The sequence below is a fragment of the Eulemur rufifrons genome, chromosome 3 (genome assembly GCF_041146395.1).
Source record: "Eulemur rufifrons isolate Redbay chromosome 3, OSU_ERuf_1, whole genome shotgun sequence".
In the NCBI taxonomy this organism is placed as follows: domain Eukaryota; kingdom Metazoa; phylum Chordata; class Mammalia; order Primates; family Lemuridae; genus Eulemur; species Eulemur rufifrons.
The window spans coordinates 21,630,151-21,651,245 of record NC_090985.1 but is presented as its reverse complement, the minus strand read 5'-3'; the positions used below and the strand labels follow the sequence as shown (position 1 = coordinate 21,651,245).

The 21,095-nt window shown below is 49.9% G+C and overlaps 1 protein-coding gene across 1 annotated transcript in view; it reads left to right on the top strand.

Moving 5' to 3' along the window:
• ATP10A (ATPase phospholipid transporting 10A (putative)) overlaps nucleotides 1-21,095 on the top strand; it is a 144,477-nt gene that overhangs the window by 100,173 nt on the left and 23,209 nt on the right. The window contains exons 4-12 of the mRNA XM_069465822.1: nucleotides 6,145-6,251; nucleotides 6,613-6,744; nucleotides 7,717-7,847; nucleotides 9,457-9,709; nucleotides 13,056-13,273; nucleotides 14,685-14,879; nucleotides 15,790-16,378; nucleotides 19,385-19,488; nucleotides 19,583-19,709. Coding sequence (XP_069321923.1) covers nucleotides 6,145-6,251; nucleotides 6,613-6,744; nucleotides 7,717-7,847; nucleotides 9,457-9,709; nucleotides 13,056-13,273; nucleotides 14,685-14,879; nucleotides 15,790-16,378; nucleotides 19,385-19,488; nucleotides 19,583-19,709 — 1,856 coding nt within the window. The remainder of the gene's footprint in view (nucleotides 1-6,144; nucleotides 6,252-6,612; nucleotides 6,745-7,716; nucleotides 7,848-9,456; nucleotides 9,710-13,055; nucleotides 13,274-14,684; nucleotides 14,880-15,789; nucleotides 16,379-19,384; nucleotides 19,489-19,582; nucleotides 19,710-21,095) is intronic.

Sequence of the window (21,095 nt, the reverse complement as noted above, 5' to 3'; positions counted from 1 at the left end):
GGTGAGCAGTGGAGACGCGCTAGTGCCATCTGGGAGGAGAGGAGGTGCGCTCTGCCCTCCTCTAGTGGGCCCTGGGGAGGAGAGGGGGTGACCCGGGAAGCCTCGCTGACCACACGGGGTCCCATTAGATGCAAGCCACAGCCAGGTGGGAGGAGGTGGGATTTCCCTTGTTCATTCATCCACATGTCACTAAACACTGGTCACTCTGTGTGGGACCCTGTTCAAGGCTCTGGATATAACGCAGTGAACTCAATAGGCAAAAATCCCTGCCTTTGTGTTTATTTCATTCTAGTTAGGAGAAAAGAGAGACAGTATAAAAAATAAGTCCAATACATAGTGTGTCTGATGGTGTAGCCCCTTCGTTGCTCCACAGCAGAAAGGCAAACAAGGCAGATCGATGGCATAGGGACTGGCCCTACATGGGCACCTGTTGAAGCTGGGCTATGGATACCTGGGCGATAATTATACTCTTTACTTTCATGTCTGTTTGGAGATTTCCATAATCATCGTGCGTGTGTGCATGTGTCTGGTCGGTGGTGTGGGGAAAACATAGGAGAGAATAGGCAGTGTCAGGATGGAGTTGCCGAGTGGCCCTGTGGGGCCATCCGGGACGGTCTCCTGGAGAACGAAGCCCGTGACAAGGGTCTGAGGAATGTTGCGTTGGACCTGCCCTCGTGCGCTGCACCAGCAAACTCCACAGGCTCAGCTCTCCTGTCCGGAGAATGTGGGGCTGTGTCCCTGTGCTGTCCTGCTCTGCTCCTGTTTAGTGGCCCGGGCACAGAGTGGCCTCCCCTTAGATACTCGGGGGCATGGGGGAGCTCTGCCTCTGAAAATGGGCTCCATTTCTGAGAGCTTTTGGTATAAGTTTGCATCTTCTCATTTACGGACATATCCAGCATTGCCGGGGTGGTGATGCGGGGGTGAACAGGCGAATGATAGCTGTTCACAGTGAGAGGCGAAATTTGTCTGCAGCCCAAGAGACGGCTCAGGTCACCCACTGAAATTGTCCTTCTTCTTACCTGAGAGCCAGAACTTGGATAATGTTAGATCATTCCTTAAAAGAGCCAATTAAAAGAGGATTCGTGAGAAGAAACACTAACATATATAAGATTGGAGGATAAAATAATCCCCTCTCCATGCATGAGTGGTCTGCGGTGGATCTGCTGGTCTCTCCACTCCTGGGCAGTGTTCTCCAGGCCTCCTTGCCCCACTGGCCCAGGAGTTCATACACATGGCACCATCCTTGGCACTACTGGGAATCCCCAGGCCCAAGTTGGCGCAGGTGCGGAGTTTCCAAATGCTTCTTGACCTGAAATGACGAATGTGGACCAGTTGAGGACAGCCTCCATGGAGAATGTTCTGTGTGTATTCTTGCTCTTGGCCTAATTCATGGTGTCAACTCTACCAATCAGAAAAGAAGGGGTTGACATCCTTCTCCAAAAAGTGTACTCCCAGCCCATGGCCTGTCTTCCCCTTCCTCCGTACGGGGTCCCCCAGGAAGCCTCTGAAAGACGCGGTGTTCATATGCTCAGACGGCAGCTCACACATTCGTTGCCTGCTGTAGAGCTGGGTATGCGCACAAGGGGATTGAACCCTAAGTCAGCGGCGTTCAGTCCTGCCTTCGGGAAACTACCTTCTTAGTGGAGTGTTAAACAGGTCCTCTTAGTGCTGAGGCTGACAGGCCCTGGAACCCCCACTTTCTAGCTGGGTAACTAGGCAAACACCTCCACTCATCTGAGGACTCCCCTCATGTCATTATTGAAAGGTCAGTTAATGTCATACACAGAAAGCTTCCAGAACGACAGGTGCTTTATCAGTATTGGCAACTATTACTGTGGCTGCTGTCGTCACTATTTCTATTACAGACCATAATATGGAGCAGGAACGAGAAGGGTCGGGGGAAGTCAGGCTGAGAAGTCGCATGCTCCCCGGGTTGGGGGGCAGGGATCCAGTGGAGAAGGCAGCTTCAACGATTTTATCAGGAGCAGCTGCGGGAGGAAGGAAGTTAGGCTTTGAGGTTTCCTGAATTTGAGGAGCTGGCAAGTAGATCAGGTGGGACGACCCAGCTGACAGTACACAGATGTGGGTCAGGAATTCAGGGGAGTGAGGGGAGCTGAGGTGCAGATCTGAGGTCCCCTGACTCGAGGGCACGTGTGAAGTCAGGGAGGAGGCCAGGCCCCAGGGGCAGAGGGTACAGGATGGAAGGAAAGGAGTGCAGAGGAAGCAATCCCAGCAGCAGGAGCAGCCATCCTTTGTGGGACAGAAATGCCATTCAGGGCGGTGCCTGGGGTGGTGGCACAGTAGGGACATTGAGGAAGGAGGTTCCACAGAGCCTAAGGAGGTGCCAGCCAAGCTGCCAGAGCAGACGAGGCAGGGAAGGGGGTCCAGCTGGCAGGAGGTGGGGAGGGAGGAGGGGAGGCCATTATATTGCTCCGCCATTCTTTCTAGAAGTGTGGCTGGAACAGGAGGTCCAGAGATGGAGGCCTCACAAAGAGGGGGCACACTTATTAAGAAGAGAGAAGGTAACAGAAGGCCAGGCTGGTGGGGCCCTTGGGCACACACGAGGGGTGAGCTCAGTGCAGAGGGAGCTGCAGTTCAGTGTGGGGTGGTGTCAGACAGCCCACGCCCGGCCCTCTGTGGCCCAGCACCCCAGGCCTGTCTCGATTCCCTGGGTGCTGTGGGAGACGCCCTCTCAAGTGGGCTCCTGAGTGGATGCTGTTCTGCCTATAGCCAGCCAGGCCAACTCTGATGGATGCTGACGACAAGTGTTCCCGGCGTGGGTGTCCTCACTGGCATGTTGCCACCTGGCGAGGCCCCTGTGAGTGAGATCTCACTCAGGTTGCCCCTGCTCCCTTGTGCACAGCCAACTTTATGGCATACAGTGATCTTTGAAGTCAAGAATCAATGGAACATTTGCACTTTCCCCTAAAGAATAAAGCAGAAAGGTGTGTTGGTTGGTCATCTAGTGTAAAATTCCATTTCACATTGTAAAGCCTGTTCCCTATTTCTTCCTTCAGTGTCTGCTTCATATATGCAGATGCTTTGAATATTGAGTGCAAATATATTTATAACGGTTATATCTTCCTGTTAAATTAATTGACCTTTTTCATTACATAATGACCTTCTTTGTCTCTTGGGGCAGCTTTTGGCTCAGTCTGTTTTGTCTGATACAGGTTTAGTCACCCCTGCTCTCTCTAGTTCCACTCTTACCCCCACAAAACAGGGTCGTGAGCCTTCCTCCCTGCGTGCTGCAGAGCTGCATGTGACTACATAGGGCTGGTGTGACCACTGGCTGCCATCGGGAGCCCCTGGCTTCTTGGGGCAGCCTCCCCACCGTGGAAGGTGACACCCTCTGGAGACCATCATTAGGAATAGCAGTAGAGCCATTGCTAACAATAGAGCTGTCAGGTCCCCGCTCCCTCCTCCTGGTGTCTGGATGGAGCTTTGTTGGGAATGTCCGGAATGTCCTCACTACCAGTGACCAGGCATTAAAATGAACTGTAGCCACATCAACTAGACTCTTTAAAACTGGAATATTTTCATTTTACCTTGGCACCTTTAATTGACACATTTACATTTCAAGAAGACTGAACATCAGCACAAAACACACAGTTTTATAATTTCTGCACTTATTTACATTAGATAAACAAAAGCCTGAGCAACTTATTATTATAAATATTCTGCTCAGGATTTGGCAGTGGAAGGAATTATCTATCAATTATGCATCATTCCTTCCTCCCTCCCCGCCTCAGTCAGGGGCCCCTCTGGAGACAGATCAAGCACTCAAATTTGCATAATCAGAGGGAGGTTATTTGCTAGGAATGCATTTCTGCAGGAGTGGGTGGGATTTAGGGGCCCCCAGGGGACAGAGCAGGTACTGGGTTAGTAGCAGCTGAGCTGTCACTGCCCAATGGGGAGGAGTGGTCCCTGGGGACTCCTGTCAAAGAGGTCACCTGGGGAGATTCACAGCCCTGGTCTAGGGAACAGCCAGCCAGGACTCCCTCTCTGGGCAGGAGCAGGGATAAACCCCCGTCCTCTCTGGTGCCCATCCACTCCTCCCTCTGATGGACCCAGCTCGAGCCGAGGACGAGGCAGCCTTCAGCATGTGCCGGGCACTGAGATAGGCATCAGAGGTGCAAAGTGGAGTAAGATATGAGGAGCCCGTGTATGGAAGTAGAGAGAGCGAAGCAAACAAGAATACTGCAGTCTCTGACAGGAGGGCTTGGGACCTTGGCACAGAACCTCATGAGGGCTGGAGAGCCTGAGCCCAAGCTAGATGGCCGAGATCCTCCGGCATGGGGTGGACGGGCCGTGCTGTGTGGGCTGGCCGGGGGAAGCTCACACTGGCAGGGGAGAGAAAGGGCTGCAGAGGAAGTGAGGAGCCCACAAAGGATGCTCCCAGATGAACGCGGCATTCACACACGCACCCCGAGGGACCTCTCTGGTGACTGTGAGAAACAGATGCGAGGGACCCAGGCTGCTGGTGTCGAGGCCAGCAAGGGCGGTCGCAGGATGCGGTAGAAGCCTGAGTGAGAGAGCAGTGCTGTGCAGAGACAGGAAGGAGGTGACCGTGGTTAAAGAAACAGCCAGGGAGCAGGTTCTCGAGGACTGATGTTTGAGTGGGTATGAAAACAAGGAGGAGGCAGCAAGCACACCCAGGTTGCTGGCCCAGGGACCCAGGCCAACAGTGGAGCCACCGCCTGGGGCATAACAGAGCAGAGGGCCAGCACCCCCAGGTGCTGGAGGTGATACAAACTGGAGAGAGTGTTTGCTATGCCAGGTACATGGAGTTGTGCACTGTGGCCTGTGCCCTTGGGGGAGACACCACGAGGGCTGTAGCCCTGCACTCCTGTGTTTGAGCTGGTGCAGGCTGCAGGCTCCTGCCAGCAATTGCTAGTACTCCCCTTTCTTCACGTGCTGGGACTCAGACAAATGAGTCCCGTTACTATCAGGAAGTGTGGTCAGGAAAACGTAACATCTCCTGAGAAGGAAAAGCCAGGCAGGACATTCATCAGCCAAACTCCGCATTTGCCAAGGAAGCCCACGTGGGACGCTTTTCAGTGGACAGTAGTTGTTATCACCAGACAGCCCTCTCATCCAGCTTTGCTTCTGGACAGTTTTGATTTGGAAGAGATCAGTTTTGATGAGTCAAGAGACCTGAAAGTTGACCTGGGTAAGCTCCCCTAAGTGGCGTGGATTAAATGTTACAGGGTGCGTACACCTGCTCGGCTGCCGTAACAGAGTCCCGCAGACTGGGCAGCTTTAGCAGCAGAAGTTTGTGGTCTTACAGCTCTGGAGCCTGGAAGTCTGAGATCAGTGGGTCTGCAGGGTTTTCCTGAGGCCTCTTGGAAGGCCCCTTTTGGTGGCATTACCCGGGTTGTGTTAAGCTGGGCCCCTGCTGTAGTTCTGGAAGCATCCAGGGGAACTATCCCTTGTGACCTGTGGCATCAGGCCCCAGCATGGCCCTCGCACAGGCCTGCCCTGGCCAGCACAAGTCATTAGTAAGCCAGGGGAATGAGTTTGAAAACCAGCAGCTTAACCTTGGACTGTCGGTCCCTCTGAAGCTAAACAGCAGCGAAACAGAATTTATAAAATTGCCTCGTGGAATTTACCACATTTCAAGTTAAATACATTAATACTTCTCATGACCTTATGACTTTTTATAAGTAAAAAGGATGTACAAAAATGTTGCTAAAACCAATATCATCCCCTTTTGTAGAGAGATATTTGTATTTTTGTGACAACTTGAGGTGCTGATTAGGAGTAGCGTTTTCTGTGACGAGCAGGAGATGTACCAGAGACCACCTAGAGAGGTCCTCCCTGGCCGGCTTCCCAACTCTGTCCTGCAGTCAGGGGTCTGCCCTCTCTAGCCATGTCAGTCCCGGGAGTGAAAACAAGCCCACATGCAAAGTTAAGCAAACATTAGGCTCTTGAACTGCTTCCAGGTGCCCAGTTACTAGTGAACAGCAGCTCATCGCAGCTCCTGGAGAGATCTGCTGGGACAGCCGCGCAATCCTGGGGCAAGTCCAGCATCTGGGCTTCCCCCAGCTTCTGTGTGTCAGAGCCTGCCTTCCCACAGCAGTGCTACTGGAGAGGAGGCTCACGTAGGCAACCTCATGACTCATGCCAACTGTTCCTTAACAGCATACACGACAATGGGAAAAAGGCTGGACTGTATAAAGAAAACCTGTTGCTTCGAGGCTGCACCATCAGGAACACAGACGCGGTCGTCGGCATCGTCATCTATGCAGGTAGGCCTGGTGCCAGAGGGCACGCTGTGTTCTCGAACATTTCTTTTTAATTTTTTTCTGATTATAAGAGTAACATAAACCCATGTAGAAAATTTGGAAAACTAGAAAAATGGAAAGGAGCAAAAGCAAAATTTATTCAAATAATACCTCGACCGAAAGTGTTCTCTTGGCATTTTAGCATATTGCTTTCCATTTGTTTTGCCATGGTTCCTACATATGTAAGCTTAATTTTATACCCTGCTTTTTCAACCGCACTGATAGTATCATTGGATGGCAGCGTAGTAATTCACACGGAGTCAGTGCACTTGGTCCCTTAGCTGTTGGGCATTGATTTACCACGTCCCTCCGCTCTCCCACCCAGGACACGAAACCAAGGCTCTGCTGAACAACAGCGGGCCCCGCTACAAGCGCAGCCAGCTTGAGAGGCAGATGAACTGCGATGTGCTCTGGTGTGTCCTTCTCCTCATTTGTATGTCTCTGTTTTCAGCGGTCGGTAAGTTTCCTAGATGGATCCCGAATGACTGGTCATTGCCGCACAGCCTCCAGGCCAGCTTGGTGGGCTGCCCAACGCATCGGACCGGGCACTCTGAAGTTAAAACATGCGTTTTTCACCAGCTTGATCTCAAGGGCTGTTTGCGTCAGCCCAGGCCACGTTGCGATGCCTAGGTGAATAAGTGTGGCAGAGTACAGCCATCCCCGGGGATTGGTTCCAGGACCCCTGAGGACACCAAAATCCATGGATGCTCAAGTCCCTGATGTAAAATAGTGTAGCATTTGCATATAACCAATGCACATCCTCTCGTATATTATAAGTCATCTCTAGATTGCTTACAATACCTAATATGATGTAAACGGTAGTTGTTATACTGTATTGTTTAGGGAATAGTGACAAGAAAAATAAAGTCTGTGCATGTTCAGTACAGGCACAATTTTTTTTCTCCTAATATTTTCAGTCTAAGTGGGTGTGATATGGTCTCAGAGCTCAGGGCATTAAAAAGGCTTCTGTTATCATTTAGGTGTGGGACCCGGTTGATTAAGTAATGCGCATTACCACTGGCTTTCCAGAGTCCCAGTATGTGAATTTTGACTCTCCAGGAAGGGGCAGTAACGGGCAATATCAAGAGCCTACTGACTTTCACATGTTGGGAAATTCCCTTCTGGGGGCTGCACACTGTCAGCCTCCAGCACACTTGTAATTCCTGCGTCAGGGCCGTGGGTGCCGTTTAGCACCCACAGTGGGTAGCTCTTGGTGGGAGGAAGAGTCCAGGTCCCAGCTCCTTCCAGCTGTCTGATTGTGGGTGCCAAGAATATCGTGTGCTTGTGCTCTCTGACCCAGCAAGTCAGGCTAATAAAATCGAACGTGCTTGTGTCAGGTAATAATCTTAAAGTTTTACTTTAATTTTCACTAGCAGTGTTCTTATCTCTCTATTGGATGAACGACATTTCTCTTTGAACGTTACTACAGGACATGGATTGTGGGTACGGCGGTATCAAGACAAGAAATCATTATTTGATGTCCCTGAGTCTGACGGAAGTGCTTTGTCCCCAGTCACAGCTGCAGTTTACTCGTTTTTGACAATGATAATAGTTCTGCAGGTAACAGCACTATCGTACCTTAATTGCTTTACTTTTCTGAAGAGAACTTAGTCCTCGTGCTCTGCTGAAGGTTTTCTATAAATTCTACATCTGAGAGGACCACAAATACACCTGCCTGAAGTTTTGCTTTTCATTTTTCCACCTAATTTATCTGTAAGGGTCTTTCCTTGGGTGATTTTCAAGTTAAAATTCTGCTTTGCTGTTCCTAAGGTTTTTACACTTTGAGGGTTTAGTTTTGGTCATTGTTTTCATTATGTTGTTTTTCCTTTCAGTTTTTTTAATACATTTTATCTTGGAATAATTTTACAGAAAAGTTGCAAAGCCTGATACAGAAACTTCCCATATATCCCTCACCCAGTTTCTCCTAATATAAACATATTACATTATCGTGATACATTGTAAAACCAACTTGGTACTTTGCTTTGAACTAAACTCCAGCCTTCTTAACTGGGTACCCACTAGTCTTTCCCCTGGGGTGCTTTCTTCTGTCCTAGGGTTCAGTTCAGGGTATCACATTGCATTTATGGGCATTGCTTGTTATTATTACTGTTATTAATTCACAGCCTCCCCAACAGCTCCCAGTAAGTAACTGGGAATCTATGCTCAAGAAGGTGTGTTAAAGGTTAGGGAAGGTCCCAGAGCTCCAATGGGTGAGAAGAGCAATAAGAGTCACCACCAAGCTTCTTGGGAACACAGAGTGTAACCGGAGGACATTTACTTCCCCTTCGACTATAAGGGAAGCTCTGCTGTCTCTTATCATATGTGCTTCATACAACAGGAAACAGGCCTTACTTAACTTTCCAAATTAGTCTGTTTTGATAAATGCAAATTTTGTTCTAGGCTTGAGGTAGGACTATAGTTGGTGGTCTATTAACATAGTTACGTTCCCAGGAGAACCCAGCTAGTCTGGGTATGATATTCTGAGCCCATAAACATTAGTTCAATTCTGTTACTCCACAAAAATAAATAATAAATATTAATTTCAAGGCAATAGTTCTTAAATTATGGACGTATACCTTGAATATTTTTCTCAAAGCTGCCTTCCCTTTGCTCTGCATTGTAGGAGATCACAGTAGTTTTCCTGCAACACAAAACCAGTGTCTGAAAAAAGATTGTCTCTTGCATTTGCAGCTACTCCCTAAACTGTGGGGTTGTGTCTGTGGGAAACGGGCAGCTCCTGTGCTTGGGGCCCAGGGAAAGGCTGGGCACCATGTGCCGCTGTGGTGCAAGTGGCTTTGCGTGTGAGGACTCTGACTGTGCCATGTTTTTATTTCTCTTTTCTCTCTTTCCTTTCCTAGCTTCTCCCAAGCACAACTTAGTCACACGAAAACGCTTGCTTCTGTCCAAGCCCTGGTTACCATACCTCCAGACACGATAGTGGATTTCTGCTCTGCAGTTGCACCATAGGCTGTCCTAGTTTAAAACTCTTTGTCAATATTCTAATACTTTTCCAATATTGACTCTAAATCGCGACCTAATTGAGCTCTTAAAGGTACAGTATTGTCCCTACTTGCTTGTGGTGTAGTCATTTGTATTTAAATAGAGTGGACTCATTTCCCAGCTGCCTGGTGCTCCCAGTCATTCATTCTGTGTGCCTTATGTCTTCTAGGTTTTGATCCCAATTTCCTTATATGTTTCCATTGAAATTGTTAAAGTGTGCCAGGTGTACTTCATCAACCAGGATATGGAGCTGTACGATGAAGAAACAGACTCACAGCTGCAATGCCGCGCTCTGAACATTACAGAAGACTTAGGGCAGATACAGTACATCTTTTCAGATAAAACTGGCACTTTAACCGAGAATAAGATGGTTTTCCGAAGATGCACTGTGTCTGGCGTAGAATATTCACATGATGCAAATGGTGAGTCTGGACATGGGGGGCTCCCATTGTGGGCTGGACCAGAAAGCTGCTATATCCAGAGCTGCGTGTGGAGACATACACACACACACACACACACACACACACACACACGCACCCCACCAGCTTCAGGGATTGCTGGTTTTCAAAGGAGCATAAAGACGTAGCTGTCAGAGCAGCTCAGGAGCCTGAAGCCGGTGCTATTTATAGAACAGGCACTTGCGCACTGCTGACGCCCTGCTCACTGCAGTGTCTGGAGCGGTGGGCATCTGCTTAAGCCCTTGTCTTCTGCCAGGCAAGCGAGCAGCCAGGCAGGGCTCCTCGATGGGGGCTCGCTTCTGAGGTGTCCAGTTGCTTTACTCTGCCTCACCGGTGGGCAAAGAGATGTTTCTGTTGTCACCCAGCCATCTTCTTGTCATCAGCCGAAAATTCTCAGAAGGGCATTGGGTAATCCATGCTGCATTCTTTCCCTTGGAACACAGTGTCCCTGGGAGCTGGAAAGAAATGAATGGCCCCACTTCCAATTATTTTGGTGGTCCCGCCTCCCTCCTCTCCTCTCCATATCCTTTGCTGCCTCCTTCCTCCTTGAAGGCTCAAGGGAGCTGCCAGCCTCAGGAGCCAAGGGTGAGACTGCAGCCAGCCGCCCCTGCCCCCCCTGCCAGGAGGGGGTGCTGTGTCGTCACAGGAGCATCTCTGGGGCCACGGGGCCTCCTTGAGGGGCGCCCTGCCCTACAACCAGGACTCCCTTTCCTGCCCATGAGGGCAACAAAGACCATCAAAGTAACCATGCCACGGGAACAGATGCAAACATAAAACAGGGAGGAGGGGGACAGCAAATGAGCATGAGTAGGAAGCTGTTCTTCAGAGGGATTTGGTGGGAACCTTCGTGAGCTTTGTAAAAGCAAGAATTATCATGATATCTACTATCTTCCTCCATATAAAATTAAAGCAGTCATATTAAACAGAAGGCATAGAAACTTACCCACTTAGTTTAATGTTTTTTATTTGCCACCCAAAGTAGACTGTCAGTGATGGTTCTATCCACTCACCTGTCCTCCCTCCACTTTCCTTGCTCCCCTTCTCCTTCCCTAACTGCTAAACTTGGTGCAGAATAGTTCAGTTGTGTGCTCCTCTTGAAAGCAAAACTCAGCAGAGTTGTAAAGGAATCAGAAACCCAGGCAGTTGGTTCTGCAGCAGCCTTTTAAAGTTGGGACCCCCTGTCAGATAGACAGGAGGAATAGGTTTTGAGATCTGGTTCACCTCAGGGTGACTATAGCCAACAATAATATATATTTCAAAATAATTGAATACATTTCAAATGTGTCACCATAAAAAAGATAGTAAATGAAGTAATGGATATGTTAATTAGATTGAATTATGCCACATTGTATAAATATATCAAAACATCACATTGTGCCCCATAAATGTATACAATTGTGATTTTTTTCAAAAATAAGCTTAAAAGATAATAATAAAGTTGGGACATGAGGCTCCCTGGGGCAAAATCCTGACTAAGATAACAGAAAGGTTTTGACAGTTGTCAAATGCTTACCACAAAACCAAAGGGCTCCTTCCTCTCCAGAAGACACAGGAGAGCATTTCTGGTGAGGAAATAAAATGACCATGAGTCTCAGCAGCATGTTTTAAAGAAGTGCCTGGATTGGCATTTGACAGGCACCCAGCGCAGAGAGCGTCTTCAGCCAGTGAATCAATGATCTGGCCTCTCAGGATAGCACTAGGTGGGCTCTGAGCACTGGGTCCAGCTCACCAGAACCGGCCGTGGAGACCTTGGGTGTGCCCCTCCCTGACCACTTGACCGATGACCTGGAGCCAGCTGGCCACCATTCATGCTCCGGGTGGACATACCTGTCCCTGGACCTCATCTTCTCTGAGGACATCGAAGGTATCCAAGGCCACTGCTGATCAGAAATTGCTTCAGATGACCTGGCCCCCACAGCCTCCAGGGAAGGCGGAGGCCCCGAGGGACGGCTACATTGAGCTCTGACATCCCGTGACCTCTGCTGGGGAAAGGTGGGAAGGGCAGGTCTACCTTCCTGGAGGCTGAATCCAAGCTCCTAGCACTCATGCTGGACACAGTCATGTGTCCAGGCTTTGCACATCCTTACTGTCCAGCAAACTGGGACTTAAGTCATCCAAGAGCTGGTGGGGCGTTTGGGAGAAGTTTCGCTCCTGAAGTTAATATCTCCCTGAGTTGGAATCCTGGTGTTAGCAAGTACTTGGCCTTGGGAGGGTGGGCTGGTGACGTCCCCTTCTCATCTTTAAAGGAAGGTCTGTTAGGAGATGTTCTGTATAAAGGCCTGGCCCACATGGCTGGCCAACTCCATGGGCATCCCCTTCTCTGCACCTCTCAGCGGGCCCCAGGTGTTAGGGCACCTCACACTTCCCAGCACTGCTCCTGCGCTTGAAATTCTGATTGAATGCTTGCTTTGAATGAGTACTCCTCATGAATAGTGTCTTTGTCGCTCATCTGTGATGAAACAAGCTGTCCTAACCGGGCAAATCCAGGAAAATTTGTTCAGAGCATTTGGTTAGCAAGAAACAAAAGCTCAGGCACCTCTAAAGGGGACTCACGGAGTGTCCATGTGGCCGTGGGACTTTGCTCAACAGTGCCCCCTAACGACTCAAGTGCAGCATCGTGGTCAAGATCCTCATCAATAGAGTTTGGCCCACTGGGTCCAAACCCTGGCCACGTGCCCCCCTGCTGTGTGATCTGGGAGGAGTGTGAGCCTCCCTGTTCCATAGTGCTTCACTCGAACCAGGGGTGGGTGTAGACTTACCCACTGCACACATGGCCCTGAGCAGGGAGCCTGGCACCAAGTGAGCACTGTCATTCTGTGGGACTAGAAGGCCCCAGGGAGGCAGGCAGCCCTGTGACACCTGGGGTGATGGGCAGATCCTTGGGCCCCATTGTGTGGGCCAGGCCTCCACCATCTGCCCTGCCTTCCTCCAGACCACCTGCTCACATGACCCCATGCACACCTAGGCTCTTCCTGAACAGAGGGGCTGTATGTAAGCCCATCCCCCTGCCCTTGCATCATGTGACCATAGCAAGCTCAAGTTCCCTGAGATAAGACTTTGTCTTCTCACCTGTGAAATGGAGTTGAGAATATCAGTCTCCCCAGGTTGACGGAGGGTGCAAATAAGTGAGAATGTTCTCTGTCCCTCAGTTGGTGCAAATTCTCCTTCGGTGTGCCTTGTCATTAGAGAGCGAGGGTGGTGAGTGCCTTGGGGAGGCCTGTCAGGGCCTCTTGGAGCCCAAACACCCTGATTTGGTTCAGTGTGCCCAGCCTGCCCCACGATGTCTCAGCGTGTGTCTCTCTCCCCACAGCCCAGCGTCTGGCCAGGTACCAGGAGGCCGACTCGGAGGAGGAGGAGGTGGTACCCAGAGGGGGCTTGGTGTCCCAGCGTGGCAGCATTGGGAGCCACCAGAGCATTCGAATGATGCACAGAACCCAGAGCACCAAGTCCCACCGGCGCACGGGCAGCCGGGCCGAGGCCAAGAGGGCCAGCATGCTGTCCAGGCACACGGCCTTCAGCAGCCCCATGGTGAGCATGCAGACAGCTGCAGCACAGCCCAGACTGCCCTCCTGCTAGAGCGTCACCACCTTTCTCTCCCACTGCCATTTTCCCCGGTTCATCAAAACTGTCTATATTTAATCACACAAGTACACTGTCGCTTGGTGGTTTGGCTCTGCTCAGTTGGCAGAAGCTTTTCTGGCCAACACCTTCTCCCCACTGTTGTATCTTTTCCCAAACACTGGCACGGCCCCTTTGCCACAGTTTCTAAGGCTGGGTGGTTGCCAGGTGAGCCACCCAGACGGGGTGATGGAGAGGAAGCCCATCCTGCCAAATGAGATGAATAAAACATCATCAGAACTAGATGACAACTGTGAAAAAGCAAAGCCAGCTTCCCTCAAAAAAGTTTTAATTAGATAAACCCAAATCCAACAAACCTCCTTTCTCCTTGGCTTGTCAGCTGCCCGAACATTTATGAACCACCAGCATCAGGCAGGGAAATTTCCAGAAGTGAGTAATAACCTCTAAAAGACCCTTTCACTTCTGAAACATTTTAAGAACAGAGGGGAAGAATCCATTTGCTCACTTTGTGGTGGTTTTATTCTTTCACGTCCTTCTAAACCCATAGACAAGCTGCCATTTAAACAGGGGTGAGGGCTCCTGCGAGTGGGGAGCCCTCACACTTGGCAGGAGAGAAACTACCTTGGAACACATTTTCCTGACAGCATTTTTCAATATGTGTTGTGAGTATTCGAAATACTCAAATTTTCACAGCTAGCAACTTAGTGATTGAGTCAGAGATTGATGTTCATGGAAATTTATCAATGTGTTATTTACATCAGCAAAACCGTGAAAGAATTTAAATATCTGATGATAAATAGATGGTCAAAATAAATTGTGGTTATGTACATTTTGAAGTTGTCAAAAAATGTATTTTCAAATAATTCTTAAAAGCCTGGAAAAGTTCAGACAATAATGAAGTTTTGGGGGAAATGGAAATAGCCAATATGTATACAAAATATTTTGATTATGTAAAATTTAAATGTAGAGAAAAGAGACTGAGAGGAAATGCAGAATCGTTTTTCAAAAAGTAGGCATTGTTTCCTGGGGTGGGGTGGGGTGATGCAGATTTGCTGAATTTTTCTAGAGTAACACATGTTCTTTTATAGTAAGATATTCCAAGATATGTTATTTTAAAGAACATGTATATTTTATTATATATAATAAGAATATATGCATTTTCATATGTAAGTTATATATTTTTATACAATTAAAATTATAAATAATGTACAATTATAAAATGGCATATATGCCTGTGTGAGATGGAAGTTCTGTTTACAGCTTATAATAAAACCAAGGTGCCTTAAATAGTCAAGTGCCAACACGCTCGGCAGTTTACCGGGTCAGACTCACCGATGGCTCATCTGTCTTTGCTTCCCAGGAGAAAGACATCACGCCCGATCCAAAGCTGCTTGAGAAGGTGAGCGAGTGTGACAGGTGCCTGTCTGTGGTGCGGCACCAGGAGCACCCACTGGCCCACCTCTCGCCCGAGCTCTCTGATGTTTTCGACTTCTTCATCGCGCTTACTATCTGCAACACAGTAGTTGTCACGTCCCCAGATCAGCCACGACAAAAGGCAAGTTCTGGAGTATCCCTGGGAACCCACAGCACCCTTCTCTGCTGGCATCACTGTTGTTAGTCCTCCCAAGGGCACATGCTCCTCCCTCTCAGGTTCAAGGAGGATTCAGCAGGATGCTTTGTACAAGGCAGAACAGCTCTGTGGTTCTGCAGTGTCACCCCCAGGCTGCTGTGGGAAGGGGCCAGGTTTGGGGCCAAGTGGCAAAGGATGGATCACCAGAGGCCTGAGCCCTAGACGGGAGGGACACAGAACAGCCAGCAGGGCCAGCCTGGGGTGGACAGGTGGGCATTGGGAGGCCCCGCCTGCCTCATTGCTTCCCCTACTGCCTGGCCTCTGGCAGGGTCAGCCCATGTGGGCAGAGACTGCCCAGAGAGTGCCCACAATGGCCTACCCTGGGCCCCAGGGTCCCAGATTGACCCAGGAGAGAGGACAAAGCAGGCTGGGGGCCCAGACTCTGGGCCATGACACTTGCACTTGAATCCTGACTTTACCACGGTGCAGCTTTAGACAACTCATGCCCTCCTGTGCCTCAGGTACCTCATCTGGATTTAGCCGGTGCTGAGGATTTACGGAAAGGGCTCAGAGCCCAGTGTGGCTCACAGCAAACGTATCTGATATTAATAAAGGCATTTAACATTGTCCTTCCAGAAGTGGCCAAGAATTATTCGAAGGTTGCTTAGGGTGGAGGAAAGAATACTCAAGTTGGCACTCAAGTTGGTTTTGGTTTGGTCTAATATTAACATTCTCTGCCAAGAGAGGAAACGTTGTGTGTGTGAAAGGACCCTCTGTCACTCAAGTACCCCTCAGGAAGTTCTGCAGGTGGGCCAGGCAGTGTGGGAATAAGTGTGATCTTCTGGGGGACACAGTGATGATTCCCTCAGCTGTCTCCTGACTGCTTCTCTTGCAGGTGAGAGTGAGGTTTGAGCTGAAGTCCCCGGTGAAGACCATAGAAGACTTCCTCCGCAGGTTCACACCCAGCCGCCTGACCTCGGGCTGCAGCAGCATTGGGAATCTGGCCACCAACAAGTCCAACCACAAATCGGGGTCCAGCATCCTGTCCAACCTGTCCAGCAACAGCACACTTCTCAGGCTGGAGGACAAGCTAGGCCAGTCCACCCCAGCCATCGCCAGCAATGGCTACAGCAGCCAAGCGGGCAACTGGGCCCCGGAGCCCACCCGGGAGGAGGAGCTGGAGCCGGAGCTGAAGAAGGAGGAGCTGGAGCTTCGGTACGAGGCTGAGAGCCCCGACGAGGCGGCGCTAGTGTACGCGGCCAAGGCCTACAACTGCACGCTAGTGGATCGCCTACACGACCAGGTGTCGGTGGAGCTGCCCCACCTGGGCCGCCTCACCTTCGAGCTCCTGCACACGCTGGGCTTTGACTCCATCCGCAAGAGGATGTCAGTGGTAATCCGGCACCCAATCACTGATGAGATCAACGTCTACACCAAGGGGGCTGACTCAGTGGTCATGGATCTCCTGCTGCCCTGCTCCTCAGGTAGGGCCCCCTGCCTGGCTGCATCCCAGCTCTGGGGAGGAAGTTCTGAGACAGCTACTCACCTAGTCCCGTCCCTTGGGTAAAGCGATTTTCATTCATCCCTTTTCTAAAGCAGTGCCCATCAGAGAATTGCATGGCTTCTCTGCATCCCTGTTCCCTCGTTTGAAGGGTCTGGACTAGAATGCATTCAGGGCGCTTCACCTCCTAGACAGCCCCCCACCTAGAACAGTGGGGTTGGGGATTACTTGGGGAGTGTCAGGTTTTAAATATGAACAGTGAAGGCTGAGAATCCTTAGACTAGTAATTCTGGAAAGTTCCTTCCTGCCCTGTGGACCTGGGGTAGCTGCAAGGTCCAGGCCCCAGAGGGGACCCAGGAAGTGGGGGCCGCTGGCTGGGTCCACCACCCTCTGTCCTGACTTGGGGCCAAGCAGCCCCTGTGGGTCCCCACACATACTAGAGTTCCATTTAACTTTCAGGTTGAAACAGAGGAGTTTGAAAACCATTGGTAAAGAGGGTAGAACATTAGCCAGCAAAAGAGCTTCCATCTCTTTCCAGCAAGCCCCTACCACAGTGCCTGGTGTAACATAGGCATATGGCATCAGCTAGGTCCCTTTTCCAAGTCTCTGGCTCCTTGCCTTTAAGATTCACTTGCCTGGGAGCTGGGGGTGTGATTTTGCTGCTTTGTGTGGTCATCAAGGCCCGAACCTCAGGCTGCTCTTTCCTTCTCCCACAGCCTACTGTGTAGCCCACTCGCCATTGCTGCCATTCAGTAAATCAATAAACATTCTTTACCTGAGCGAATACATCCATGACAAGCAAGAATTCACCTTCTTCATTTATCATCTCAATAAGTTCAAACTCTTTATTGGGGAAATATCATTTGTAAAGTATAGAGGAAAGGGAAATATCACTTTGGGCAATTTAAACCGCACATGTCAAAACCACGAAGAGGAGCCACCCTCCTTCCTTTAAGGGCTTCCCTGAAGGCTGAGTGTCACCCACTAGTGGCCTCCTGGTGGAGATTCCAGGTGCAGCCCACTGTAAGGCACAGCTGTCTCAGCCCTGCTGTGTCGTGGGTCAGTGGGCATGTGAGTCATCTTTGCAGACTGTGGCGGGAGCAACCTGTCTGGCACTGTGCCACAGCCTCTCCAGGGCCCAGATGCAGCCTCAGGGTCCTTCAGCCTGGACCCCTCAGTGCTGTACCGGCTGAGCAGCAGAGGTGCTGAGCAGCACTGGTCCCACCTCTGCGTGTGGTGTTGCTCTTTACCTAAGGAGCCTGTTACCACAGGTGGACAAGCTACAGAGAGCCTGGGTTGCTGTTGAATGTCACAGAGAAGGGGCTAATGTTGCATGAATATCATCTAAAATGCAGTGTGAACTTTGTCATGACTTTAGCCTGAAATCAGCAACCCCCAGCCTCACCCTGGCAAGCTAGGAGAGCTGGGCTGACCAAATCCCTCTGGGGGTCCACACTCTAGCTCCCCAATACAGTCTCCTTCCTGGCTGCTCCCAGCTCCCCTCCCCTCCCCTCTCCCCCTCGATGATGACCTACGTGGGGCTTGAGTTCTTTCTACCCTCCTGTACCCTCCATCAGAATGTAGACCCATCCCAGCACTCATGAAGAGCCAGTCCCACAACCCCAGCATCTGTTTTCTGCAGTGACTGCCTAGCCATCGGTGCAGCAGGGGTCTGTAGGGGAAAAGTCAGCTAAGAATGAGGAGCAAGGACTGGTCAGAAGTGGCACGGGTGTGTGCGTGTGTGTGTGTGTGTGGAGGATAGGACAGCAGGGCCAGGTGCTCTCTGCCCCCAGGCACGGTGTAGATGTCCCCACACAGAAACACCCCAGTGTCCACCCTCGTTCGGGGCACCCAGGGTCCTGAGGGTTGGCTCAGTCCATTTTGTTTTGACCAGCGAGGTTAATCTCGGCATCACAGCCCCGTGCGGCTGCTCCTTCTGCCCAGTGCTCCCCGCCCCTCCCCTCTCCTGCAGACAACAGAGTGCTTTATTATTATTCTTCTAATTTCAAAGCCCTTCAGAAAGCTCTTTGCTCAGTCAGAATGTGGGAAAAGGTTATCCGCAGCTTCTAAGAATGTTATCATACCAGGAATACGATGATGGTCAAAATCAAGATGACTTTGAACATCATCTTTTCAGGAAATCTATTAATACCTAAAGCGAAGTAATCTAGGGCAACTCTTTTTTTCTTCCCATCATTGACCCCTTAAGGAGCCTTTTCTGACACATTTTTTCTAATTCTCCTTTCATGACATTTTAATACCACAGATGTACTGTACATCCGTTTATGTTCTGTATGTGTATCTGCTTTGTACGTGTGAGAGTAAGATGTGTCCCTCCCCAAGAACCAATCATCGCCCCCTTGAAGGCTCTGTCACCCCCATGGAGAATGCGCCCTGGTCTAGGAGATGAAAGAGTGTTTCTTGCCAAGTCTAGTTTATCATGGGGTGGACTTAGAATAGTGGACAAGCCTTCCCAGACCTGCAGCCTAATGACTGGCCGTAGGGTTTCCAGATTAGCAAAGAAAATATAGAGAGTATCCAGTTAAATTGGAATTTCAAATGAACAAATGTTTTCAGTGAAAGTATGTCCTATGCAATATTTGGGCATCATTGATTCTGGCAACACTACTAGTGAGGGATGTTCTGAAGATAGAAATTGCACTTTCTCTTATCTGTAATTTTTCATTAATGAGAAGAATGTTACCTCCATTTCATAGGCTGGACAAAAGGATGCCAGATCGCTTTTGATGAGGTTTTTGTTTTCATGAGCTTCTCATTTCAACAAAGGATGTTAGAAACAGCCAAAAATTTTCATGTTGATGAGTTTCCTTTGTAAAAATCACAGCGAATTTTTACTTTGAGTTCTGTATGAAAATGTGTGTACTGCTTGCAAATGATGAAATAGACACGAGGCAAGTGTAGGAGGGCTGAGGGCATTCTGCGGGGTGCTGTGGTTCTTACCCATGTTTCCGCTCGTGCTTCAACCTAGATGACACCAGAGGAAGGCATCAAAAAAAGATCCGTAGCAAAACTCAGAATTTCCTCAACATGTACGCGGTAGAAGGCCTGCGCACCTTGTGCATCGCCAAGAGGGTGAGTGGCGCCCCCTCCGCCAGGGTGCACGTGCTGATGGCACTGCAGCAGTGTGTGGCACTTGGCGCGGCACTCAACAGCGTGTCTTACATAGGTTCTGAGCAAAGAAGAGTATGCCTGCTGGTTGCAAAGCCACTTAGAAGCAGAATCCTCCCTGGACAACCGCGAGGAGCTCCTCTTCCAGTCAGCGATTCGCCTGGAGACAAACCTGCACCTGCTGGGTAATGAGCTTGGGAGCTGCATGTCCCATGGAGTGGTGTCGACTTTGTGGCGATGCCCTGGAGGGGGAGGTGACGCGGCTCCACACACGCTGGGCTCGGCTGAGCAACTGCCTGGCCTGGCACTAGCGTGGCTCCCAGGTTGGAGGGTCCAGGATTGAAGCTTCTCCCCACACCCGTTTCTGTGGGGCTCAGGTGCTGCCCCCTGAGGACCCCCAGATGGCCACCAATTTGCCTCCCCTTAACCCTGATTTTCCACTAAAAATAGGAGGAGCAAGGCTTCTGACAATTGATGGTTGGAAGAGTTCTTCTACCCTCCCTCACCCCCAACCCCCACCCCAGGAAACAAAGAGAAATTTTTGGGCCCCAGAAACTGCTGCCCATTGCATCTTATGAATGTTTCACAGAGCCGGTGTGGATCAAAAGAAAATGGCTCATTTTTACCAAAATATGTCCATATTTCCTACTGTATTCATATTAGTATTTAATAAATACTAGTATTAGTAATAAATTAAAGTATTTATTACTTTAATACTTATTTTAATATTTAATTTCATATTTAAAATATTTAATTGATTTCATAGTCATTAAAGCATCTGTTAAATTAGCTGAGTCATTGTATACGTGCTGTACACAAGGAGCAGGTTTGGAGGGTGCTGTACAGCCGCTTCCGTGCTGGGTGCTGTTGGCCAGATCCCACTCCTGTGCAAGGCCCTGGGAAGTTCACCTTCACTGAACCCAGACAGACTGTCGTTCACCTGGCCTCATTTTCTGGGCAAACGAGTTGGGATTCCTAGATATCTATATCTACATATGTCATATAAAGTACAGTTAATATTTAATAAGATATTGTACACTAGATATAACACACACACACACACTTTATATCTTTTGGGAAGCCCTGCACTACTCCAAAAGCCCTGGGATCCAGAGCCCAGCAGCCTAAAGAGCAAAATCCTTGATGTGAATTAAGTGAAATGCCTCAAAAATGGCTGTGCCTGCTTTAGGCCACTAGGGTTTGATTTACCAAACCAGGATTGCTGTCACCTAGATTGGGCTGCCCAGAAGGACACTGCGTGCAGACCGTGGGATAAGAGTTGTCCCACAGTTCTCCTGGACGTGCCTGCCCAACCTCTCTGACCAGCCTTTTCTCAAGCCCGTCACTGAGGTGCTGTCCCTGGGGGCAGCTTTCCTCCTGGACAGCCCTAACCTCTCAGATGCAGTGAAATCTGCCTCCTCTACCTTCCCTGGGGGGTGCTGGTCCCACCCGCTAGAGTGATGCAGACGAACTCTCTTCCCTTTCCATATGGTGAGACCTTGGCTGTTTGAGGACACAGCTGTGAGTTGCCAAGCTGTCCCTCCTCCACCTTGTCTTCCCTCAGAGCCCCG